The sequence below is a fragment of the Salvia miltiorrhiza genome, chromosome 7, assembly GCF_028751815.1.
Source record: "Salvia miltiorrhiza cultivar Shanhuang (shh) chromosome 7, IMPLAD_Smil_shh, whole genome shotgun sequence".
NCBI classification, from domain to species: Eukaryota; Viridiplantae; Streptophyta; class Magnoliopsida; order Lamiales; family Lamiaceae; genus Salvia; species Salvia miltiorrhiza.
Genome location: NC_080393.1, coordinates 16,183,490 through 16,210,621, shown reverse-complemented (window position 1 = coordinate 16,210,621; position 27,132 = coordinate 16,183,490). Strand labels below are relative to the sequence as shown.

General features: G+C 34.5%; 3 protein-coding genes and 1 long non-coding RNA gene across 5 annotated transcripts; 3 read left to right on the top strand and 1 right to left on the bottom strand.

The window, feature by feature from the left end:
• Positions 1–146: 146 nt before the first annotated feature.
• On the top strand, positions 147–4,904 carry LOC130995561 (probable thimet oligopeptidase; the record flags this gene model as incomplete). The annotated part of the gene is given in 16 exon segments (XM_057920891.1): positions 147–326; positions 564–644; positions 1,059–1,136; positions 1,794–1,886; positions 2,198–2,287; positions 2,392–2,554; positions 2,659–2,779; positions 2,867–2,936; positions 3,335–3,442; positions 3,631–3,728; positions 3,814–3,859; positions 3,995–4,091; positions 4,191–4,264; positions 4,344–4,448; positions 4,558–4,635; positions 4,709–4,904. Coding segments are annotated over 16 exon segments (1,590 nt in total), but the record flags the coding sequence as incomplete, so codon positions are not given.
• A 123-nt stretch (positions 4,905–5,027) lies between these two features.
• LOC130995560 (ATP sulfurylase 2) lies at positions 5,028–11,972 on the bottom strand. 2 transcript variants are annotated; one of them, XM_057920889.1, is made up of 6 exons: positions 11,099–11,909; positions 9,576–9,981; positions 9,051–9,311; positions 8,460–8,546; positions 8,253–8,377; positions 5,028–5,099 (listed from the first exon to the last, which is right to left on the bottom strand). In XM_057920889.1, the coding sequence occupies exons 1-6, from the start codon at positions 11,659–11,661 to the stop codon at positions 5,090–5,092; spliced, it is 1,452 nt and encodes a 483-aa protein (XP_057776872.1). In that variant the 5' UTR covers positions 11,662–11,909; the 3' UTR covers positions 5,028–5,089. The 2 variants fall into 2 exon arrangements, with proteins under 2 accessions (XP_057776872.1, XP_057776871.1); XM_057920888.1 differs by lacking the exon at positions 5,028–5,099 and having other exon boundaries at positions 8,011–8,377; positions 11,099–11,972.
• Positions 11,973–12,673: 701 nt separating this feature from the next.
• Positions 12,674–13,365, top strand: LOC130995559 (uncharacterized). The gene is made up of 2 exons (XR_009092194.1): positions 12,674–12,897; positions 12,967–13,365. It is a non-coding gene; the product is annotated as an uncharacterized LOC130995559 (long non-coding RNA).
• A 7,207-nt stretch (positions 13,366–20,572) lies between these two features.
• LOC130995558 (serine/threonine protein phosphatase 2A 57 kDa regulatory subunit B' theta isoform-like) lies at positions 20,573–26,268 on the top strand. Its single transcript, XM_057920887.1, has 2 exons — positions 20,573–22,697; positions 25,636–26,268. Exons 1-2 carry the CDS (start codon positions 21,498–21,500, stop codon positions 25,951–25,953), a joined length of 1,518 nt encoding a protein of 505 aa, XP_057776870.1. The 5' UTR covers positions 20,573–21,497; the 3' UTR covers positions 25,954–26,268.
• The last annotated feature ends 864 nt before the right edge of the window (positions 26,269–27,132 follow it).

Sequence of the window (27,132 nt, the reverse complement as noted above, 5' to 3'; positions counted from 1 at the left end):
TCTTGCCTTGCACATGACATAGGAACTAAAGAAATAATAAAGCACATGCTCAATTCTAATGAGGATTTCTTTCCTTTCATATTATTACTTCGGTTTTCAAAGCACTTTTTATTTGTCAAGTCTTTATTTGCAATATATAGTGACAGGTTCAAGATTTTGAGCGGAACGGATTGAATCTTACCTCAACCAAGAAGGAGGAATTGCAACGTTTGAGGGCTCAAATAGATGAGCTAAGTATGCGATACATTCAAAATCTGAATGCTGATAGTACAGTTGTTCTTTTCAATGATATGGAGCTAGCTGGCTTGCCTCCAGAGTTCCTTAAGGTTTGCAACTAATATGTTCTTTCATTCAGTTGCTGCTTTCCTCATTTTAAATCATAATTTTATTCCTTAACGTTTTTTCTTTGACCTCTGTTATTACATCATTACGGTTGGTTATAAAAATGTATGTTTGTTAAGTGTAAAGAGTGATTTATTGTCTTGAAAGCACTAGTCTAGCTGCATTAGTGTCTTTGCTGCTAATCATGTAACAAGTACTCCATGACATCCTTGTTTTTTCAGGGCTTGGATGTTGATGACAGTGGTAAATTCAAGGTTCTATTAAGAAGCCATCACGTGTCACCCATCTTAGAGTTATGCAAGGTAGAATCTCAAAGAATGTGACTTGTCTATGACCTTTTATTGAAGCAGCCAAGTCACCTGTTATCTCACTACATCATTTGCTGAACCTCTTTTAGACAAAGCCTTTTTCTTCCACCTCGTTTCATGAGTGTTGATTACAAAAGGGTAACTTATGCCGTATAACTGATTTTGTGTTTCCTAATTTTTTAACTGACTAGGAACTTAGGTTTCCTACTGTGTATTGTGCACCTGTTGTTATTATATTCTGTATTTAATATAAGAACAAAAAGACTAAAGTGCAACAGTTTGTGCTATAGCCTTTTCGTGTTCTGAAGGTATAAGCACTTGCACTAGGTGCTGTTCTCTGATAAAACTGTTCCAGAATGCATATATTTGTGCATCTGACTCATGAGTGTATCCTTGTGATTTGTGAAGGTAGGGTCAACCAGAAAGTCTGTAGCTGAATCTTATGGAAGGAGATGCGAAGTAAATCTTTCTATAATGGAAAAGCTGGTAATTAAGATGATTTTTGATAAAAAGCTGCCTTGATTATGTATAAACTTTGTCTTACGTAAGTTATTGCTGTCTCTCTTGTCAGAGTTAGAGTTTGTGGCTGGATACATTTGTAGTTTCATTACAGCTCTATGACTCTCAAGCAATTAGGGATTGCCTACATATGGGTTATATTGCTATAGTCATTGTAACTTAAGTACAAAAGGTGCAACACTTGATGTGTATGAGGCTCCTGAAGATCTTTATCACTGTCTTTGAGGGTGATGGTATGAAAATTTTGTGGGAGATTCAAATACTGATGTAGGAAATTGGAAACTTTTTTTTCTTTTTTTGAGCTGAAGAAATGGAAAACTTGTATTTAAATTATTGTTAGTTTTGCATTAGTTACTCAAGATTTTAGGAAGTTATTAGATTGAGTATATTTGGACCAAAGACAGTTGAGCTGCTTGTAAATACTCCTTTTATGTGAAATTATTAATTTATTCTTTTGATCTCGAATGATTTATGATGTATGGTAAATTTCTCATTTTAAAAGCCTATACAGTTACTTTGAACTGCTTATTCTTCAGATTTATGAGTGGCTGATATAATCTTCCGTATTGTGTATCTGAATATAAGTTATTTGTTTGACATTCATATTCTCTGTTGTACTTCCAGGTTCAGTTGCGTCATAAACTTGCCAGATTACTTGGCTACCTAAACTATGCTGAATATGCTGTTGATCTTAGGATGGCAAGCTCATCAGCAAAGGTTTGTCCAGGTCTTGTTCAATAACTCATTGCGTGAAATTTTCACAATGCTTGAATTGACCCCTTAGGATTCTTTTTGCCCCATATAAATTTGTTTCAGATAAGCAATTACCATAAGAACCTTTAAAGGTTGTAGTTGATGGATCCAGTGCCCAATCTTTTGTTGAATGATGCAGGTAATTCATGGTCAGAAAAATAATCTGATCGTATTTGTGTCTTTCGCCTGTGTTTTGTCACGCTTCATGCACTATGTATTTACATTCTAAAACAATGTGCTGGTTTATGCTGAAAAACCACTCCTGTTTTCTTTAGGTATTTGAGTTCTTAGAGAAAATATCTGGAAGCTTAACCGAGTCAGCTTCAAAGGAACTTTCTATGTTAAAGGACCTTGAAGGTTTGCTTGTTTATTTCCTCTCTGAAGTTTGACTAGAAACCTGTCTTTCAACGTGAGCCACATCTTTGTTTGCTTAATGCATTGTACTCGAATACATGTTATGCTGGTTTAGAGAAAAGAGGAGGGAGATTTTGCCTTTGGAATTGAGGACCTACCTTACTATGTCAAGAAGATTAAAGAAAAGCAGTGCGATCTTGATTTTGGAGTTGTCAAACAGTATTTTCCTGTCAGTTTAGTCTTATCCGGAATCTTCAAAATATGCCAAGATCTATTTGGTAACTGTTTCCACATTTTCATAGAACTCTATAGATCTCTTCATTCCTTGTAGTATAATATATCACAGAATATCTTATCTTTGAATGGCCTCTGCTTAATACAGGCTTAAGATTTGAGGAAGTTATAGATGCAGAAGTTTGGCATCAGGATGTGCAACTTTTTTCAGTTTTTGACTTGAGTTCTGGTGAACTTATTGGTTACTTTTATCTTGATTTATACACCAGGTTTGTTTTTTCATTTGAGTTTTTGTAAGCTCAGATTCATGAAAATCATCCTTTACTAGACTGAACAATGTATTTGCATCTATCTAGGGAAGCAAAATATGGCCTCACCTGTGTCGTTCCTCTTCAAAATGGTTCATGGATCAACAACACGAGACAGGTGATCACCGTGGGTCTAGTGCACAACTTTTTTTCTTACTGTTGGGGTAAAGTGGGAGGCAGGCTTAGAACTTGTTTGCATCAACCTTTTGTTAGAATTCATCTTCTTTTTCACTTTGATGCTGTTAGTTCAAATATATCAGATGTCCGAAACTGTTTATGGAAAATAATCACTTTTATATATTTTTTATTTTATTCAATCGAGCATTTTCATTACTCCATTCTTGACCATTTAGTTAAGATAATCTTCCCATGCGTGATCCTCATTTTTGTTCTTTGGTTCAATATGCGTGCCTTGGTTCTGCAGCAGTGCTGGGTTGAATCATCACATCATGCGTTCGTCTGCGTGCTTGATAAGTTTATTTCAAGTTTAGCCTAACGTAAATTTGTCATTCCCAGATTCCAGTGGCTTTGCTGATTTCTCAATTGCCAAAGGAAGTTGATGGACATCCTGGATTGCTGAGATTCTCTGAAGTTGTAAACTTACTCCACGAGTTTGGACACGTGGTATGTTTCTTTCGTAATGCTTAGTTACTTACACGTGGATCTTGATGTGCTGGCGTCTTAGTCAATTTACTTGATCATTGGCCACTTCATTTCCAAATTTACAGCATTTTCTTACTATTTTGTGTCAGTGATTGGTTGTGGGTGTTATGACACAAATTTTTAACCAAGAAGGTGCATGATGGTTGTAGGTTCATCATACCTGCAACCGAGCAACATTTGCTCGATTTTCTGGCTTGCGCTTGGATCCAGACTTCGTGGAGATCCCCTCCTTGCTTTTAGAAAATTGGTATGCTTCGGATGTTTAAGATTTCCCATTTCACTAAGGTTTCGAACTTGTAGGTTTGATTTACTTTGCCAAGTTTTTTGCTTAGGTGTTACGAAAGCAGCTGTCTTAAACTGATCTCCGGCTTCCATCAGGTAAGTATCACATAATTTATTCTCTGTCTCAGGTTTTGGTTGAAACTCGTTTCTCAAACTTAGTAATGATTTTCCAGTATGTTGTGGGATACTATCCATGCTTTCCTTAGTAGTGTAATAGTTGGTTGATTGCAGGATATCACAAAACCTATCGAGGATGAGATATGTAAATCGCTCAAGCGATGGCGGAATTCCTTCTCAGCACTCAAGTTGAAACAAGAAATTCTTTATTGTACGTCTCATGTTACAACTAGGAACCGCATTTATGCTCTTTCAATTTTTTCATATCTATATCTTTTATTGGTATGAAAATATATCCTCTATTTATCAGGTCTCTTTGATCAAATAGTACATTCCACTGAAAATGTAGACATGAATGGATTGTTCAAGCATCTTCATTCCAAGGTATTCTTAACAATGTTTCCCAATATATATATTACAGTCCACATCTGCTTACCTCTCTCTCTGTTTCTGAGCATGGTAGGTTATGCTAGGTTTGCCTATGTTAGAAGGAATAAATCCAGCTTCATGCTTTCCTCGGACTGCTATCGGCTATGAAGCTACTTGCTACAGCCGGATATGGAGCGAGGTTTGAGTTGTAAACTTTTCATGATGGATCGCCCTTCAAGTTTGATATGACTTTCATAATTTACTGGTTCATATAGTTTGTGCACTCTTGAAATACATTCCTTGGACAGGTTTTTGCTGCGGACATATTCGCCACGAAATTTCAAGACGTTTTGAACCAGAGTGCCGGCATACAGTTCAGGAACAAGGTAAGACATTCGTGTGTTGTTAAAACCTCGTATTGATCTCCTTTCGAGCTCCAAAATCGTTCTCGTTTGACAGGTTTTGGCTCCCGGAGGTGCAAAAGACCCTCTTGAGATACTGTCGGATTTTCTTGGAAGGGAACCATCGATACAAGCTTTTGTAGACAGCAAATGTTATTCTCTTTAGCAGGCGCCAAGAATAACTATAGATGCAATATGCATATCACTCTTTCTCTACATATAAATGACTATTATCTCTATATTGTTTCATCCAATAAGATGCGAGTCACTCTTTCTCTACATATTGGAAAGAAATTTTCAGAATTAAGAGCTCCACATAAATCAGATGATTGGCCTAAACTATTTGTTGACGCCACAAGTTCTATTCATCTACCAAGTGAGAATCAAAATGAGGGGAGTTGGATGAATTATGTCACACTTGTGAAGTTGGATGATAGAATTAAGCATTGCTTTTTTGGAGAATCCTCAGCCTGCAGGCTCTCGTAGCATCTCACCAAAACTTGCCATCCGCCGGCACACATAAAACTTGAGCTTTGATCGAACCCATCGTGGATCACCCGACTTGCAATCGAGCATCTTGTAAGGAATCAGGATCTCCATGTTCCCTCTTGCACACAAGAATTTAGAGACATACACCAAAAAGCTCAACACTTTCACCACCAAACTCATTATCAATAATTCTTCCAAAGCCATGGACCTATTTATTGGGAGAGTAGGCCACCCACCAGACCGATACTTTCCAAGCACGTCACAGAAGTTGTGCCCCATTCTTACTTCTTAGGTGGTATACTGGAACACCATACTAAACTCCACCTTGTTCTTTTACTACTTCTTAATTACTTTCTTTTAAACTTTCCAAATTTCAGGCTCATGTTTCTGGGAATACGGTGATTATAGGATTTATTAGGAATTTAATTTGAAGGTTAAGAGGATTATTATTATTATTATTATTATTATTATTATTATTATTATTATTATTATTATTATTATTATTATTATTATTATTATTATTATTATTAGGGTTAATTGCATGAAAATACCTGACCTTATTCGAAAATCTGGTTTTTTGATAATCTTTTTAATTGTAGCAAAAACTTCATCCACATTTCAATTTATTGCAATGTCCATCCAGAGTAATTTTCCGGCCAATTCAAATTTGAGGGGGGGGAGGGGGGGTGTGATTTGGCATTTTTGATGCCACATTGGCATTTCGGCTGTCAACTCAGATTTAAATTGGTCGGAAAATTACTCCGGACGGACATTGCAATAAATTGAAATGTGAATGAAATTTTTGCTACAATTAAAATGATTGTCAAAAAACCAAATTTTCGAATAAGGTCAAGTATTTTCATGCAATTAACCCTTATTATTATTATTATTATTATTATTATTATTATTATTATTATTATTATTATTAAAAAGGACTATGGAAAATAAAAAGAAGTTTGTGAATAAAATTATTCTTCCTAAGAGGATATAATTTTGGGCTACCATATTTATTGCCTTATAAAACAAGCCTAAAGGATCCAAGAAATTTTGCCCGATGGGCCAAGACAATTAAACGGCCCACTATTAACTAAATTTAATTATTGGTAAAAAACTATTCAAATTTAAGTATTTTTTTTAATTAGACGAAATACGTAGGTAAAATATTTACGAAAGGTCATCCCTTACATAGGTAAAAACTAGTATTCAAATTGAAGTATTTCATTTTCATGGCACAAGAAAGAGGAAAGAATTGTAACCTTACGTTGAGGAGGTGATTACTGGCTCATAGGTGGAGATCTTCAAGTGCTAAAGCCTATCTACTTCATCACTACAAGCTTTCTCCAAAGCAACTTCGGTCTTTGCTTTTCAGCTCAAAAATACACTTCATAATGCTCACTCAGGAGGCTTTTGGAAATGGATTTCACGAACCCAATTCTTTTACTTCGTTCTATGGGATTCGTATGGAACAACATAGCAAGCTTTCTGTATCTCTTTGCTCTACTCATTTTTTTTATCAATATATATACTCAATAGTTTGACTAGTTGAGACCATAGATGATAACATCACAAAATATTGGCATGCAACAATTACTAATCCAGAGGAATATGTTACGATGAAGTTTCCATCTATAAATTGACTTGACTAAATTGCTTCTTCTTTCAATGTATCAAGTAGCCAGACTCGAATTTGTTGGCCAAATACGAGTTCATTTATACAGATTCTTCTTGCACATAATAATTAAGGAAATTAAGTTAATGTTTACTGTAAATAATTTAAATGGTGGTAGATCTAAAATAACTAGATTTACATTGAAGAATTTCCAAACTCATACTAATGTCCGATTATATATATTTTCATAGATCTACAAAATGTTCAACTTAATCGGTAGATTATTAGGTAATACGAAAAGTAAAAAATCAAAACACCCAAACAGCCTACTACCATACCTTTTGTTTGATGGAGATGTCTGAGGCGGAGGAGACGGGGGAAGCGACGACCGACGACTGCAGTTTGAGACCGAGAGAGAAAGAGAGCGAGTGAGAAGAGAAATCAGAGAGAGGTGAAATTATGTGGGCCGGATTTGAAACTTTTCTGCATTGGGTTTGTGAACCAATAAAATGGGTGCAGCATGCAATCAATGGATGCATGCCTATTCTTTTACATCTGTCTGCATGTAATTGCAGGTATTTTTTGCGGGAAAAAACTATCCTTTACTATAAGTAGATGAACCTGGTGTACTTGAAGTCTCAAAATCGATTTTCGATGAAAGATATATTGTATGCCAAAATTTGAATATTATATAGTGGTGTAACATTTTACTTGCCCCATATTTAAAAAAGAGAGAAGTTCTCTCTTGTATATAAATTGTTAAGTTCAAGGACTTAATAACTTGTAGGCTTGGATAGTGGGCTTTGGCCTCACGCACATACACGCGCGCCACCATCGACGATCGGGCGCTTTGAGTGGTGTTTACTGTTTAGGTCTAAATTATACTCTCGCCGTCCCACTTAACATGGCCCCTTCAGTTTGGGTGCTTTGAGTGGTGTTTAGGTCTAAATTAGTATTATTTTTTGCCCAAAATACTTTTGGGTTGTTAACCCAATTGGGTTTACTTGGAATAAAACCCAAGCACATATTTTCATGCGAAACCCAATCGTAATAAACCTACTATATTCTTTCAATTTGTACGTCACATGAATGGATTGTTCAAGCATCTCCACTCCAAGATATTCTTAACAATATTTCCCAATATATATGCTTACCTCTCTTTCTGTTGATGGTAGGTTATGCTAGGTTTGCCTATATTAGAAGGAATAAATCCAGCTTCATGCTTTCCTCGGACTACAGAAGCTACTTGCTACAGCCGGATATGGAGCAACTCGCTCTTTCTCACATATTGGAAAGAAATTTTCATAGTTAAGAGCTCCACATAATGTTGAAGGGTGAAATAGAGGAGAAAAATGAAGAGTAATAAATCAGATGATTGGCCCAAACTATTTGTTCATGCCACAAGTTGTGTTCATCTACCAAGTGAGAACCAAAATCGAGGGAGTTGGATGAATTATCTCACACTTGTAGTTGCAGTGAAGTTGGATGATAGAATTAAGCATTGACAGTCTGCTTTTTTGGAGAATCCTCAGCCTGCAGGCTCTCGTAGTATCTCACCAAAACTTGCCATCCGCCTGGACACATAAAACCATCGGGTGGGTTCTCGCCGCTTCTTGCATAAGCCCTCATCTGCATATCAACAAAATTATGAGAAAATCTATCCACTTGTAATGCAATCTGTAGAAAGCAGAGACAGAGGGAGCTAAGTTACTTTAGTTCCAGATATGAAGAGAAATTCTTTAGCGCGAGAGGGGTCAAAAAATGCCATCTGCTTGGCTTTAGTATCGTATGCAGCAACCTACATCAATTACCAAACTCATTCAATTCAAGATAGTAGTCACATGATTCAGCGCAGCCACCAAATCTCCATCATTGAAGAAAGATCTTACAAACAGCAAATCACAAACGCAACCAAATGATTTGATGAGACATGAGACCAAATGGTGAAATATATTCCCTGAATAAGTGTCCCAACTTTCCATGGTAAAATGATGCCAAACTTTCCATTTTATTCTCTTCCTCAATGCTAATTCTTTACTTTTTTTCAGTTTTCCATGCCATAATTATGGATAAGAAGAGTAAAATTGCCCACTTCCTTAGTATACGAGTTTTAATGGCTAAGAACATTTGTTCCGGGATGGAGGGACTATATCTCTTTCGATTTGACCAAGTTGTTCAACACATCAAATCGTGAGTTTGAAGAAAGAAGATACATGATGAAAGGCAAAAAATCAGTGTTAAATACATATGGCTAAGAAAAGACTATGATCAAAATTAAAACGGTAAAGATTATGCCACTTACCTTGAAGGGAAGAATGTTCAGCTTTTCGAGACCAGGAGCCATGCTAAGCACCTTCTTCCCGTGATCTGGATCGTACAGGTCCCTCTTCTCTGTTGGGTGACCCATACCAGCAGGATCGCGGCCTACTATGTAGAAATTCGCACCTGCATTGATTCGTGCCTTTGCATGCCATTGCACTTCAGTCGGTCCAGCATAATGCATCGGTGAAGGGAAGATAGAGACGATCGTAGTTTCAGGATCCAGAACCCCGTCTTCGAGCACCTTTGTGAGAATAAAAAACTTCAATGAAATTTCAACTGTATGATACATTGAAGAAGCAATTTAGTCAAGTCAATTTAAAGATGGAAGGAGTTGCAAGAGCAAACTTCATTGTAACATATTCTTCTAGAGTAGTAATTGTTACATGCCAATATTTTGTGATGTTATCACCTATGCTCTCAGTTAGTCACACTATTGAGCATATATAATTACTATATCTCAGATGTTGATTAAAAAAAAAAGAGTAGAGCAAAGAGATATAGAAACCTTGCTATGTTGTTCCATGCGAACATCGAGTGGAACATCATCAGCCTTAGTAAAGCCACCCAAAGGATGCAGCAAAAGAATTGGGTTCTTGTAACCCATTTCCAAAAGCCTCCTACGAGTGTCGTTCATGAGCAAAGCATGACCATTATGTACTGGATTTCTCAGCTGAAAAGCAAAGACTGCATCCGCCTTACGTCTGTCGAATTCATCACGAAGCTGCTTTGGAGAAAGCCTGTAGTGATCAAGACCATCATTGTACTTGATAGGCTTTAGCACTTGAAGATCTCCACCTATGAGCCAGTTGCCAGCCGCGCTAATCACCTCCTCAACGTAAGGTAATCCCGGAGCTGTGGTTCCCCATGTTCTTGCAATTCTTTCCTCTTTGTTGTGCTTGTATATTTCAATGCTGCCACAAGACATGAGTAGAAAACTAAGTATATAATGCTAGGATACAATCTCATCATGCATGCTGCAGTCTCTCTGTTCGAGCATGATTCATCTGTGAAACATTCTGCTCTTTCTTAAGATCTTTCTTAAGACAGATAAATGTGACCATGAATAAGGCGAAAACTAAACTAGCAGGTCCTCTCATATATCAACTGCTTCTGGAACGACGAAATCAGTTCATAATGTTGGTTCTATCGTGTGAAACTACAAATATATTGACTACAGGTAGCCTCACTACATTACTCCAACATAAAGTGAGTTTACTATTTAAGCTCATTCATAAGCTAGATAGATTGTGCTGTGAAATACTCATAATTATTACGAAATCACATTTCATAGAAACTTCACCAATCACATTGCCTAACCAGAGAAAAGACATGATGCATCATTGTAATTAATTTTGAAAGAATTAGAGAGAACAATAGACATTGTCCTTGTTCCACCACTCGATAAATCTCTTCAACTTTTAATGCTAAATATCTAGACTCATTTGTTTTTTGTTATTATAAGCTAAAGCTAAAGATCGATACCGAACCTTCTTTCACAACCATCAGCAAATTGTACACAAAATTCATCAATAAGAGTTTAGGAAGTACCATCAAACCACAACTTTCACTAAATTCATTATATAAAACACAACTAAAACTTAATCCACAACTACCATTGGGACAAATATTTCCTCAACAAAAACAATCTTGCAACTATAATATGCCTTTTGAAGTAACTCAGAAAGAAACTTTTCAACACGAAACAAAAATATGGACCACATGAGCTAAAACTATGTTAAAAGCGCAAGCAAACAACTCAATACCAAGAAATTAGGTCCACTGCTTCCTTAACCTCAAGATAATGGGGTGGGCAATCCTAACACCATATATCTCACAAGCTCCATTTTTTTCCTTTTTAAGATTCCACAAAATATTGAGAGTGTTTTCTACAATTTATTCAAGATAAGCAGCATAACCCACCCCCAACAACTCCCGCAGTAACATAATTATAAAAAGATAATGAAAAAGATGAAAAAAAAAACAACTTTCCATGCATCCAACATTGAAACCAAAAGTAATTAATCTAACCTGCTAAGAATGGCAACCAAGTCACCATCAGTTCCAACCAATGCAACACTACTGGAATCCCCAATTTGTCCCTTGACCTCATCATCAATGGGCAACACAATGGGCAAAGACATATTTACCAAACTGCCATCCTCCATTCTCACACAATTGAAATGCAAGCTTTGCAAATACTCATCCTCTCTCATAAAACCCTTGAGGGGGCTAGCCCACCCCTCACTTACCACATGCACCCACTCCACATCAATCTTGCTCAACCTCACCTTCGGCAGCGCCTCCGCCTCCGCGATCTTCGCCGCCCTCTGGCTCTCAGGCACCACGAGATCCACCAGCGCGCCGCCGTCCGGCTCTATCAGGGAGCTCTTCACCGTCACTGCGGGATTGTCGGAGCGAGATTTTGATAAAGACTGCATCTTTTTGTGAGGGAACACAAGTGGGGCCAATGAGTTGGGATGGTATATGGTTTTGGGGTGAAATTTGGTGGCGTAACGGCTTTTCTTGATTGTGGTTATGGCAGTTGATGATGATGCACTGCTCATATGCTGTAGCCTAATTGTTACCGACATTTTTTTTTGGTGTATGTAGTAATGACCAAATGAAAAAGAAAATTGAATTTTTTGGTTTGGAAAGTGGGATTTTTGCTCACTGGGATCCTATAAATTTGGTAGGATTTATTGATGAGATGAGAGTATATATATTTGGGTTAGGAGATTGGAATTGAAATATATGGAGATGCAGCAGAGTGAAGAGACGTCCACATGTTTCTTTTTGGCTAAATATTTGCTACTCGACTTCAATGGTGGTGGATGTTTGCTTGTGTGTCAGTGTGTGCGTGTGTTTTAAATTTTTTTTTTTTTTGAGGGAATTTTTTTATTTTATTTTATTTGACTGCTTTTCTTTGAATGAAATATATACTGTATTATTTTTTGGTTTGATGTTCAATCAACGGTGAACAATCATTCCAACATGTGGGGTTGAAATTCATTTCATTTTCTTTTTAATTGTATGGTCCCCTATTTCGTGTTATAACAAGCGAATATTTAACCTAAAAAATTGTCAATGGCTAAAAATGCCCACTTTCTTATATAAAAAATATGTTTATTTTTATAAAAATATGATTCCATCTTTAAACTAACGCAAAGATACTAATATATCCTTAAGTATTAATATATTCCCCCAATTCATAAAATATTTTTTTTAAAGGAGAGCCTGTACGAATTTTAATACTAAAAGTTATTGTGTATTTGATTTGATGTGTGAATAAAAAATTTCACAATTATAAAAATAACACTCCCTCAGTACGTCAAAATTATATAAAAATTATTATATGGCGCGTCTGTCAAGATTATGTCACTTTTCTTTTAAGGCAATGATCCCACCATCATCTTTAATATTTTATCTTTACTAACACTCTTTATTTATAAAAAAAACTCACCCCAAATTCAATCTCAACCACATATGTCATAAAGTGGTGGGACCATTTCTCCACTGCAATCAAAATAATCACCAATTTTATATATACTCTCTTTTCGTCCATAAAATATTTTTCTAGTGATCCACGTGTGGGGTCACCCCCGGTTAGCGAAGCTTGAATGCTACAGTGCATATGTTTTTTTTCCTCAAAATTGCCCCGCAATACTCAGCTGTCGTTGCTGCTACTCTTATTCAAACAAGTAAAGCCGCTAAATCCCCTATTACTGTTGTTCTTGCCGATCAATTCGAGCTCCCGCCATAGCTTCCGGCCGAGGTCGAAGGCATCGTTCGCGGACTTCAAAATCGAGCCTTTGGAGCTTATAGCGGCGGTAAAATTCAAGCTCGAAAGAGGGGTTTTAGCGAATTCGTGGATTCTTTTGTCAGGCAGTGATTGATAGGGGAAATTCAAGCTCCAAAGAGGGGTTTTAGCGAATTCGTGGATTCTTCAGATTCTCCTCGCTCTTGAACAGGAAAGACTTGAAATCGAAGAAGCACAAATTTGTGAACAACTTTGTGAGTTGTAGCAGCAAATTTGGGTACAACAAATTTATGGAATCGAGGGGCGAAGGGGATGAGAGGGGGCCTCTTTACAATAGCAGTAGCAGCACCAGCTTTGTGAGCAGCTCTGCACAAATTTATGGAAGCATTGAGATGTCTGGCTTCATTTTATGATTGAGAAAGCAAATTGCTGCAACCGCGTCACTTTAGAGAGAATTGAGCTAGATATAATAAGGATATATATATAAGGGCATAATTGTCATTTCAAAATATTAATGAGAACATACGGGACATTTCATGCGCTTTTAAACTTCTCCTACCAAATGCAGTCAATAGAGCATAACCAACACAACCCATATCACGTTTTTTTGGGTTTGAGTAACTTAACATTTCACAACCAGCTTTTCAAACATGCCTCAATGTTTAGTGAAAAAATGAAATGAAAAAGTGAATGAAAAAGTAAAATGAAAGAGAGAATGAATGGAAAAATAGCTTTAATTTATTCTAAAAATGAAAACGACTCAACTTTGTTGGGATGACCCAAAAAGAAATACGACTCAACTTCTTTGGGACGGGTGGGGGGGGGAGTATTACATTTTAGTAAACTGTCGAATACATTATTTAAAAATTAAAATTTAAATAAATCTCACAATTTTAGAAAATCATTAATCGAGCAATACAATAATTGTATGATTATAACATTTTTCTTTTTTATATAATTACAATTATGTAAGAAAATGTAAGATTTTTCATAAGAAAAACACGCAAATTCATCACCATTCAAGGATATAGTGATCCATTCATCTTAATTTGGACATGGAATATGTATTTTTATACAAGTAACCGTTTTCTATATAAAGCTTTAAAATATAACGATTTTCAATTTCACTCCAAAAAAATATTAAAACAAATAACTTTTGATAAAATAATCTATATATTAAAGCAGAATAAATCCTATCGTACGTGATATCATACAATCACTCCATTCTAGTTTTCCTCAATTCTCATTCATTCTTATTTTTTTCTAAATTTTAATCAATTTCTATATCTAAAAATCATTAAAAATTTAAAAGTCATGATATATTTAAAAACAAAATATCAAAAAAATCATTATATAAATACTTCAACAAAATAAATTTTATCCTACATGGCGTCGTATAATCACTTCATTCTAATTTTCCTCAATTCTCATTCATTCTTATTTTTTTATTTTTCAATCAATTTTCATATCCAAAAACTATTAAATATCTAAAAATCATTATATATCTAAAAACTATTGAATATCTAAAAAACATTATACTAATATTCCACTGATCAATAAAATTTTATTTATATCCTTACACGAAAAATAGAAAATACATAAGTATTTGTAATTTTGAACCAAATAAATCATATCCTACGTGGCATCGTATAATCACTTCATTCTAATCTTCCTCAATTCTCATTCATTCTTTTTTTTTTTTTCTAAATTTTAATCAATTTCTATATCTAAAAACCATTAAAAATCTAAAAGTCGTGATATATTTAAAAACTAAATATCTAAAAAATCATTATATAAATATTTCAACAAAATAAATTATATCCTACGTGGCGTCGTATAATCATTCTATTCTAATTTTTCTCAATTCTCATTCCCTTTTTTAAAAATTTTTAATCAATTTTCATATCCAAAAACTATTAAATATCTAAGAATCATTATATATCTAAAAACTATTGAATATCTAAAAAAATATTATACTAATATTCCACTGATCAATAAAATTTTATTTATATCCTTACACGAAAATAGAAAATACATAAGTATTTGTAATTTTGAGGCTGTAATGATTATTGTAATATTATACTTTATGATATCCAACTTTGCAATTTCAATTTAAAACGTACATGATTTACTTTAATATATATGACGTTCATGTTATTAATTCTACTTATATTCCCTAAAAAATTATCTTCGACCTCATGGACAGACCAATTCAGATTTCAATGTATATAATACTTCAATTGAGTTAAAATAAAAATCATCCTTAAGATAAGAATGTAGAACTAATCTATACCTTTGATCAATAATACTTAATATATTTTAATTTGCCTCTAATACCTAGTGTATATTAGGAATAAAAAACTACTATAGAAAAAGACTATAGATCCCTTAAAAATCGCAACAAATTTGATCACAAATGCAAAATTTGATAAGTATTCTTAATTATTAAATCTACAAAAAAAAAAAATAAACAACCTTTAGAATAGGATTTAATCATATCCATCAAGATGGAAAAATAATTAATTTAGTTCTAAGTTCTTACAATAAAAATGGTTTTTAATTGAACTCTCTCCCCCCTCGTCCAACACACACACACACACACACACACACACACACACACACACACATATATATATATATATATATATATATATATATAATAACTATTAAATTCAATTGTTAATATTTTTTCTTTCAAATATAAATAAATTGATTCCATTGCTCAAAAGAGCATTGCTGAACTTATACGGTTGAATGAATTTAGTCTTTTTTATCTTCCGATGCACTATCCGCTAATATTCATTTATGAAGATGACGGATTATAAATTCTCATTCATTCCAATTACTCCATTCTAATTTTCCTCAATTCTAATTCATTCTTACTTTTTTTTTAAATTTTTATCAATTTTCATATCTAAAAATTACTCCATTCGTCCCAATAATCTTGTCTCACTTTCCTTTTTGGTTTGTCCCAATAATCTTGTTTCATTTCATTTTTAGGCAAATTTTAGGAACTAATTAATTTCTAATTAAACACTATCCTAATTAATCTCCCCCCTTAAACCCTAATTTATCTATCTATCTCTCTCTCTCTCTCTCTCTCTCTCTCTCTCTCTCTCTCTCTCTCTCTCTCCACACTCTCTTGCCTCCCTCTCTTCTCTACCCTCGCCCTCCCACCTCCATCCCTATGTCCTCTCGCCACCCTGCCGCCCTCCCACCTCCGCCCTCTCGCCTCTCGCCGCCTTCCCACTGACCTTCGCCGCCCCTCCCACCTCCGTCCTCTCGCCTCTGCCGCCCTCCCATCTCCATCCCTCTGGCCTTTGCCGCCCTCCCACCTCCGCCCTCTCGCCTCCGCCGCCCCTCCCATCTCCATCCCTCTGGCCTCCGCCGCCTTTCCACCTCCACCACCCTCTCGTCTCCCATCTCCTTTGTTTTTTTTTTTTTTTTCCCAGAAATTAGGGCTCGCCTAATTTGCGGGATGTGATGTCCGCAGCTCAGCCCCACTGATTTGTGGATAATTGTGGCTGAATTTCTGTTTATTCGTTTAGGGGGTTAGGCTAAAGATTTGATTTTTATTCTTGTTGTTCTTTTGCTTGATTATGTTCACTGTTCCGGCGGCTCCCCAGATTTTAAGAGCGGCGACAGTAGGAATTTGCAGAAGGAATTATTGAAATTTGTTGAGGAGGATGAAGATTTTGTTGAAATTTCTTGTTTGTTGAAATCTGCAGAATTTTGTTGCATTTTTAGTTGTTGCATTTTTTGTTCTTGCCGTTAATTTTTTTGTTGAAATCTGTAGATTATTTGTTGTTGCCTTTAATTTACATAATTTAGTTTTGTTAATTTTACAAGAAAAATTAAGCTATACTTACTTTTTGTTAAACATGTGGGGCCTTCTTCTTTACCACATTAATTTCACACTTCTTAATCTCCATGCCCAAAAGAAGTGGACAACATTATTGGAACGGAGGGAGTATGATATATTAAAACTATTGAATATCTAAAAATCATTATATTAATATTTCAACAAAGTAAATTATATCCTATGTGACGTCGTATAATCACTTCATTATAATTTTCCTCAATTCTCATTCATTCTTTTTATTTTTCTAAATTTTAATCAGTTTTCATATACAAAAACCATTAAATATCTGAAAACTATGAAATATCTAAAAATCATTATATTAATATTCCACAAATCAAGAAAAATCTATTATATCATAACATAATTAGTAATGCATTTGATACAGACATGTTTAAGAATAGAGCTATCTTGGGCCCCCACTAATTAATGAGATGATTGATACGATAAATGATTACGTCATGTCTCTAATGTCTATGAAAGAAAGGGTTTATCTAAGTTCAGACAGTATTTGCAAAGTAGATGGATATATTGAGCTCGATGAATAGGTATTCTCGGTTGAATATCTCGACACTATCAAGTGTTCAGGATTGCCAAATCATGATTGAAAGAGGAATGCATAATCACGCTTCTAAAAAATATGATCAATCTAATGAGCTTTGCAATGACACCGGACTGATAGTAACTCAACTTGGGGAACACGTAAGTGAAGATAAACTCATTTCATAAAAAAATGAGCGCAATAAGTTTCTATAGCTAGAATGATTTCGATTTCATCGCATTTCACTAAATTTTCAATTCGGTTTCAGAGAAGACAATTCTCTATGAGTGTTTGTTTTGCTATGTCGACAATAAATAAAAGTCATGGACAATATCTTTCAAATGTAGGATTATACCCTGCTGAAACCTGTTCTTAGTTATGGACAATTCTACGTGACAATCTCAAATGTCACTAAAAAAAGAGGTCATATGCAAGATGCAACAACTAACGAGTTATATGATGAAATTTTCGATAGATTATGAGGTAATTGCAAATTTAATAATTTATTCAAACTTTTAAAGTTTAAGTCATTAATGATATTATTTAATTTATTTTTTTCTTATTTTTTAATTGGTTCCAACTATAGACATCTAATATAGATACGTTTCAAATAATTGTTCTAATTTTTTTAAAAATATTTTTTGGATCGAAACTCTGGTTACATATAAATTTTATAAGACATTTAAATTAGGTCAATTTCAAATAAATATTATAATTTTTTTACTTTAAAATAATTTTATTACATTCTCTATTTTTGTGAAAAATAATTCACGAAACAAAAAATACATTAATAATTTCATAAATTTATATTTTAATAGACTCCGTCGAATTTCGACGAGTCACCTACTAGTAAGCTATTATTCTAAGAAGCATCCACATAATATGTCCTTTCAAAAACATCGAAAAGCTAAAAATACTCTGTATTAATTAGGATTCCATTAACAAAAGAAAGCATTAAAAAAAAAGAGAGAAAAAAAGCATCCGCATATTAAAATATGATTACACGCATATTGCTCCATTCCCATCTTTGTTTACAGGAATTGAGATAGAATTAAGGTTGGCGGCCCAATATCATTATCTCACCTTCCCAAAAAAACAAAAAAGCTACTAGTATTATTTCACAAATTCTTGGATTATATTTTCCATTGTTTTTCAAGAAGAGTTTCCATCTTTCTTCGCTGCCTGATTTTGGCTTTTGATACCCAAACAATTTGGAGCATTGTGTGCTTTGTTATAGTCACACCATCTACGATGAGAAACAAAATGATTTATATAGGGAAACATGATAAAATAGTCGCTTTAGATCAATATAACTTTTTTAGCTACAATTATAAACATATTAATTTAATAGCCACTTTATAATGATTTGATTAGAATGGCATCAATATAACCTATATTGATTGATCGGCCGCAGTTGTCACAATTCACAGAATCACAAACAAAGGCGGTTTTGATTCGGAGACAACAGATTTCACAAAAATTAGTAAAATTTTAGCTAGTCCGTTTTTTATATGTTAAGAAGTATTTATACCCTAATCCTCTCCTCTCCTATATGCGTGTGTATATATATTTCATATGAGGATGGAGTATTTGGTTTGGATTTTTTTTATTGATGCACTTGCAAGTACTCTAGTTGAAGATGCCCCTTTGCTATGCTTTAAAAAACTATTTCCCGTTGATCTCAAAAGAAAAAAAAAATCTATTTCGTGTTAAATCAATTCATTGTTTAAATTGATAATAATTTTTCTATTCGTTCATTTCTATAATATATTAAAAAGTTAACTTTTAATTTGAAACCAATTTCATAATTGAGTGAAAATTTTGTTATTATAATAAAATTAAAAGTTTATTTATATTTTTTTCTTTATCTTTTTATTTGCTATTTTATTTATTTTTCTAAATAATGAAATTCAACTAATTATAAAATATTTGATATGCATATTAAATTAAAGATAACGGCATGCGAGCTTTAATTTGACGCTTTTTATGTAGATATTAGATTTAAAATGTAAAATTTATACTATTTATTTAAAGATTAATTTTTTTAAAAAAAATAGCCCTCCTCTCTCCCTTTTCTTAATTAAATAAGTCCATTTTTATTTTATTTTTCAATTTTCTTTTAATTTAGTTTTATTTTTACTTATAAAAAATATATAAAAATATTGTATATGCATTGCGAGTGTGTGAATGCTAGTTTTAGTTGAATAAACGATTCACAAAAGAGAGTTTTTAAGTGATATGCTAAAATGTATAATTAGATATTTCAAGAATAAAATTGTTAAATAAGTTAAAAATTGACGACGACGATATTAGCGCTTATTCGTTTAACATGAATTGGGCCTAATGCCCAAGTCATAAGGCCCAAAGTCCAGTAGAATAAGGCACCAATGAGGAGAAAAGGCCCTAGTTCGAAAGAGAAGCAAATCTACTAAATCCAAGTAGAGGATTGCAGAGCTAAAGATAGACGCAGAAGAGGTTACAAAAGAAGCAACTAAAATAACTATGCAGATGATAAAATATTATGAGGCAGAGCTGACCTCAAATAAGAACATCCAAGAGTGACTAATTTGAGAGAGAGAAAAAAAAAAAAAAAACAAAGGGCATTCTATAGCCAAATATTAGGAGTGGTCTCGTAACCATTTTTGCAGGTGCTCTCATAATAACCCCTTATATGTGAAGGTGAATGAATATTCGTTGTCGGCCCACATGGAATGCAAGGAATTGAAAAGACCAAATTTCCCTTCCACTTCAAGAGGAATATAGTTGAAATGACGGAACTACTCTCGTCGTACTTAGAGTTGAAATTACTAAAATACCCCCACTTATAATAGTTTATAAATAGGTTCAAAATTGCCTTTGTAAGGGATGTTCCCTATTCATAGCAGATACTCTTCCATTTCAATATAAGACTCCAAGTTTTAAACATTCTTACTTAACATTTATCGTATTTCAAATTTATCTCCGTTACAAATCTAAAATTCCTCTCCCATCATTCAAATTATTTAATCCATCAAAATTAATGATGAATTAATTTGAATTGTTTTTATCTATAAAATCTATCGGTCAAAGTAAATCGTTCCAAATATGGTTATTTTAATTTGGTTGTGGCATCAATTAATTTTACCAAATTATGAAATGAAATCGGAGATAAACATGTTGTAATTATTTTTCTATTCTACAAGAAATGAGATTGACGAAGCATGAAAACAACATTTATATAAATGTGTTCAAATGCAGATGAATGCATGTCTGCTTTTGACTTTGACCTGTCTGTACCATAGAGTGGGATCAATGTGGAAAATTATTCTGATTAATTAAAAATTCTCAGAAACTGCCCCACTCCAAATTAATCAAACAAAAGAATTTGCGCGTCAACAAACAACAAATAAGAGAGGAAATAAAATAAAGAAAATTAAAAAACGTTGTATAATAAAAGGAATCAAAAGTTGTACAGAAAAGGGAGAGAGAAAGTAAAAGGAATTTCAAGAAGAAAGCAGAATAGTGTAGTTTGTTCCCTTTACATCTCATATTTAACCCTGCTCCGTCGTTCCTTAACTCGTCTACAGTAAGCTTATTGTAAACTGTGTGATGCCTAGTGTATTGTGCAGATTTTGAATTTCTCCTTTTCTTCAAGAAATATATTTTCTGTCTTTTTGTTTAATCGCTTCGGTTGAATTTTGAAGTTCTTGATTCGGGGCGAAGTTATATATGCTTTACTCGTAGTATTTGCTGCAGTTTCAGTGAGATTATTGAGTTTTCTGATTGTTTGCTGCTGTGGGTTTGTGAAGTTGATTTTGGGAATACATGGGTTTCGGAGTTTAAGTCCAAATATTGAAAATTTAATCTAAAGATTGGATTTTTGAGCTTTGGGTTTTTGGTGAAAAGTGGGAGATTTTGATAAAGGCACGAAGGAAGCATGGGGTCATCTGTAATGACTGCGACATTAGTGGGTTTCTTGATCTTTCATTAAGAGCCGGTTTCTGCATCTGGAGTTACTTTTTTCTGATATTTCTTGATGGAAAAAGGGGTATTTTCCCCTTTGATTAGTTAAATTAAGGAGATAGAGAAAAATGCATAAGGGTTGAAGCGTATTCAGAAAATTGGTGAGTCAAGCCTCGAGCCCATGATTCTTTAGTGTCAATACTGTTTCTTGACTTTTGCCATCCGTGTTTGAGGGTTTGTGGAGAAAGGAAGTAGAGAGGTGTGGCTGTTGATTTAGTCTGGTTTGATTGTGAGTTATTGGGGGTTGGTATTGGTTAGTTAGTCTAACATGATTAACAAGATATTCAGTAAGATTCCAAGGAAGCACTCAAAATCTGGTGGAGAACCTAGCCCCTCCTCGAGTTCTTCGACTGCTTCGAAGAGAAGTGAAGGGGGGAATAAGAGATTGAGTAGTGCAGTGGATGATGTCATCACTGCCCCGTTTTCAGTTTTAAGCGTTGGCAACAACGCTGAAGATAGGTTTCTTCGAGATAAGAACTTGAGAGGGGATGTAAATATCGCTTCTGCTTCATATGAAGCATTACCAAGTTTTAGGGACGTCCCGAGCTCTGAGAAGCAGCTCTTGTTTATCAGGAAGGTGAAGATGTGTTGTGTTGAATTCGACTTCACTGACCCCACCAAGAACCTCAAAGAGAAAGAGATCAAGCGGCAGACTTTGTTAGAGTTAGTGGAGTACTTGACTTCTGCAAGTGGGAAGTTTAGTGAAAATGTAATGCAGGAAGCTGTTAAGATGGTGTCAGCCAACATCTTTAGGGAATTTACTCCTCAGCCTAGGGAGAACAAGCTCGTTGATGGCGTTGATTTGGAAGAGGAAGAGCCTGCAATGGACCCCGCGTGGTCTCATTTGCAAGTAGTGTATGAATTTTTGCTAAGGTTTGTTGCTTCACCAGAGACAGATCCGAAAATTGCCAAAAGATATGTTGATCATTCCTTTGTTTTGAAACTGCTTGGTCTCTTTGACTCTGAAGATCCTAGGGAGAGGGAGTATTTGAAAACTATACTACACCGCATCTATGGGAAATTCATGGTGCACCGCCCGTTCATTAGGAAATCAATCAATAACATATTCTACCATTTTGTTTTTGAGACAGAAAAACACAATGGTATTGCTGAGTTCCTTGAAGTCCTTGGCAGCATTATTAACGGGTTTGCTCTGCCGCTCAAAGAGGAACATAAACTCTTTCTTGTCAGAACTTTAATTCCTCTGCATAAGCCGAAATGTTTGGGCATGTATCATCAGCAGTTATCTTACTGCATTACACAATTTGTCGAGAAAGACTGCAAGCTTGCTGATATTATTATCAGGGGACTGATAAAATACTGGCCCATTACAAACAGCTCGAAGGAAGTTCTGTTTCTTAATGAGCTCGAGGAGGTCTTAGAAGCGACACAGGCGCCAGAATTCCAGCGCTGCATGGTACCGTTGTTTCATCAAATTTCGCGAAGCTTGAATAGCCTGCACTTTCAGGTACTTACTATTCTTGTTGGTATCCTGCTGTTTTCTCTTTTTGTGCTTTTCTTGTTATTGTTTTACCTGTTAATTGTTATTATGCCCTCGGCCCTCCAGAATCCTTTAGTTTGCTTTTTGGTGTTTTGATATTTCTAAATATTATTTCAAATTCTATTTCAAAGAACCTTTGATATACTCCTATACCCTTCAAGAACTTTCATCTACCAACATTTTTTGGATGATGGAATTTAGCTTACTACTAGTATGTATTCTGATGGAGGTGAGATCATTGATGCATGTCAGTGGGGGTGGGCTTGCTGATGGAGACTAACTCAGCACCTGTATACTTCATATTTTGAGGTTCAGATTGTATACCGCCTTTGTCGTACAAAGTATGGTTCAATCAATTACTAATTCAATGCGTTATCATTTTTCATTATCTATGTGTATCTTCGTCAGTGTTATAACTCAGTGAGCTCCTCAGGAAATTTGAACTTATACTAGTTGCTTTAATATTTGCTTTAATATCTACATTCAACAACTTTTAGATATGGCAATCAGAATAAAAATGATTTTCTATAATTGTTGAGTTTCTCTATTGAGAATTGATGAGCACACAGCCACATTAATGATGGGTGACGAGTAGGCTGGACTGGTGAATTAATCCGCGCCTTGGCCCCGCTTCAACTGGGTATTTAAATTGGATAGATATGTCCTCATCGTCCCTGTGTGGATCCTGATGCCATATCCTTGAGATTCTGCTCTTGATGAGGATACTTTATCTTATAAAATTAAATAATTTGTATTTGTAATTTGATTTGATAAATCTATCAATTGAAGTAAAACTAGATTCACTTATAGGTGGCTAATGAACTTAAAACTTGAAAGACAAACTACACTTATACTCCCTCTGTCAACAAAACATTTTCCTATTCCTTTTTTGGACACAATCTCACTAACTATCACCCTTAAAATTCCCACATATTGCCATTAATGGACCCACCTAAACCCACTAACTATAACCACTTTTTCTAATTTGTGGGACCCCTTCTCCACACCAAATACACAACTAACTTTTCTTAAAAATCGTGTCCACTTCACCGATGAAGATGTTTTTTGGACGGAGGAAGTAATAAATTGATTGTACAATGTTGCACCATAACATTACGAAGATTTAACATGTATGAGTATGAAGTACTAAAGTTATTATTATGTCTCCAAGGGTTACAAGGATGGGAGCGATCCTTGCTAAGAGGGAGGATCACTTGCATCCCGTTCCTTAAGAGGAAAGTAAGGAAATCTTGGCCATCATTGCCAAGCTAAAGGATGTGTGTAGTATCATTGCGACTTGCATTACAGGTTCAATGGTTCATATGGTTTGACGACTGTAAAACAGCATTTGCAATAGCATTAGTTTCAGAGGCTTAGATAATGATATATTACAAATGTTTACTTCCACTCTCCTGGTTCCATCCAGAACTTAGTATGGATCGTATGGATATTAATATTCATCTGTAGCTATTCCTCATTGATACTACCTTGCACTGTTAAACGGTTTGCTCTGTACTATGAAAATAGAGCTGTCTAAAATTATTGCAATTGCTTTTCGTATTTATTTCTTCCAGTTGCATGCTTTATGCCGTTTGTTCCATTATGCATTGTTTCCAAATGAATTTGTGCAAAAGTTGGCTGATAGAAGTTAAGATACAAGAACAAAATGGCGCTCTGATTTCTGGACCTCAACTTATAAAAAACAATATAACCAGGATAATGTTCTCGAATGTGCTTCAACTTTTAAGAGCCTTTCCTGCTGTATGGCGTCCATGCTCCTTCACCAGAAATTCCTAGACCTTATTCTATGTCCTATAATCAATGTTTTGACATTTAATTCACGCCATTAATTTTTCCCGAACCTAAGTTGGAAAATATATTAGTAGATTCTTTAGAGGAGGGCCGCAAGATGGAGATTGAAATGAAGTGCTGCTTCTTGCAAAAATCCTACTGTTGACGTGAAGTTTAGACAATTATAAGAATTTTCAGGAATTGCGTTGAATCACCCTAGTTTTCTATATACTCTCCAAGATTGTTGGCTGGCTAGTTGAGCTGACAATTTTCTGCTAGGGCCTGTTGTGATCTTCACGGCTCAGATAAATTTGAGGTTCTTACATTATTACTAGCAACCGGAAATAAATGATCAAATCAGTCTTTTGGTTATTAGAATTCAGTTAACATAGTCACTATGATGAGAGAACAAGAAACAGACGGGATACACGTCGAAACCATAGGAGTAGATACTTGTCTGTACCAATAAAGGTGTTCATGAGGCTCGCCTCGGCGCTTGGAATACGCCTCTGAGGTGCACACCTCACGTTTTAGGGTTTTCAAGTATGTTCTTTTTCTGTTTTTTGGGCTTTTAATGCTAACAAATTATTGGGCTTTAATTTGAAATCGGTTGTTCTTACACAGCCCTAATTAGGAAATTAAGAGTGAAAAAAATTACGATTTGGACTTCTTGGCATTTGATTGTGGCTATTTGATTATTATACTTTAATTCTAGCATTCCAATCTTATTTTGGGATTTTATATACTCATAACTAGTTGTGATTTCTATGTGTTTTATATATTTGCTATGTTTTTATCATTTTACGTGTTCTATTATAATTGCTATGATCTTCATGTGGTTTCACGATTTACGCCTCACGGGATCATCGGTAAACGCCTTTCAAAACCTTGTTCTGGACAAGTAAATATATATATATTTGATGCATAAATTCCTACAAATTCTTGATTTTGGTCCCTGATCTGGTATTTTTCTTACTATAGTATTTGGGCTTTTTCCGGGATCAATTCTCATTATTTAACCTTGATGGATTGCACTAAATCTTGATATTTTTGTAGTGGATGGAAAATTGTTGAAAATTGGGATTGATTGAATAAGTTTTGGGTGATTATGTAGGTGGCAGAGAGGGCTTTATTTTTGTGGAACAACGATCACATCGAGAACCTGATAAAGCAAAACCGCAAGGTTATACTGCCCATCATCTTCCCTGCTCTTGAGAAGAACGCTAGGCATCACTGGAATCAGGCCGTCCACAGTTTAACCTTGAACGTCCGCAAATTCTTCTATGACCTCGACCCGGACCTATTCAAAGCCTGCCAGATCAAGTTCCAAGATGACGAAGCCAAGGAGAATCACATCAGAGAGAGACGCGAAACCACTTGGAAACGTCTCGAACAACTCGCTGCAACTAAGGAAGCTGTTCTTGTTCCTTGAAGAGGCCATTGTTTCTCAAGAATTGTTCTCACATTTCCTCCCTTTTTTTTACTCAATTTCTATATATTCTTTCTCTTGTTTGCATGAGGGTTGAGAGGAGCTTGATGAATAGACGGTAGGTTCAGCCGTTGGCGTCCTTCTTTTAATTTTTCAAACATGCTGAATTCCAGTATCTTTTGTGTCTGCCCATTCAAGGATATTTATTTCTTATATCTATATTGTCAAGATGTCCAAATAACCCATAGTTGCCTGTTGGGGCTGACAATTTGTTTGCCCTTGCTCCATTAAAATGTGAAATATCTGCATTGTTTTTTTTTTCTTTCTTTTTTTTAGAGCTTGTATTTATGGGTTTTTTTTTTCCTAATCATTTTTATGCTAGGACAAATGAATGTTTCTAAAGGGACGAGTTAAATTTTATTTTATGTTGTGATTTGCCATTAAAGCTAATAAAAAATGTCATATAATTAGGTTGTTCAACGCCTAAGGAGCACGATATGTAGCTTCTCTTGATGAACCACCAATGCGCACTAGCATAGCCAAATTAATCAAAGTGGTAGCAACCCAAATTTCCTAAGCAGGAATATATGGAGTATTAGAGAACAAATAAAATTAAAATCAGCACTTATAAAAAGAAGTATTTCAGAACCTCTTCATATACATCACTTATGAAATTAAAATCAGCACTTATAAAATTCAAATCCATTTGAATTGCCAGTGGATATCAGTTTCATTACCACTGGAGAATATTCAAAATTATAATAAGATGGATTTCAAAATTTAAATCCAAAAGAGAATGTATCCTCAAATATAACTCCATGTAAATTTACAATTTGATATCATCATATCGACTCAATTCATAACACTTAAATATAATTAAAAGGATTAATTGTCCGTAAATCTATGAAATATCTTCAAATTTTAGTTTTTAACCAAAAAATTTCTTGAATTAAATAATAAATATACTTTAATTTTTTTGGGAATTCGATCCGAATTAAAATTCCGACTACATTTAACCCTACGTGAATTAGGGGTGAATATTCAAATTTTCGATTGAATTTCTGCCTAATTCGATCCAGCCCGAAAATCTAATTTTTTTAAAAAAAAATGATCCAATTCGAATCATATTATCCAAACATTAAAAAAATTCAGATCAAATTCAAAATGCAAAAAAAAAAAAAT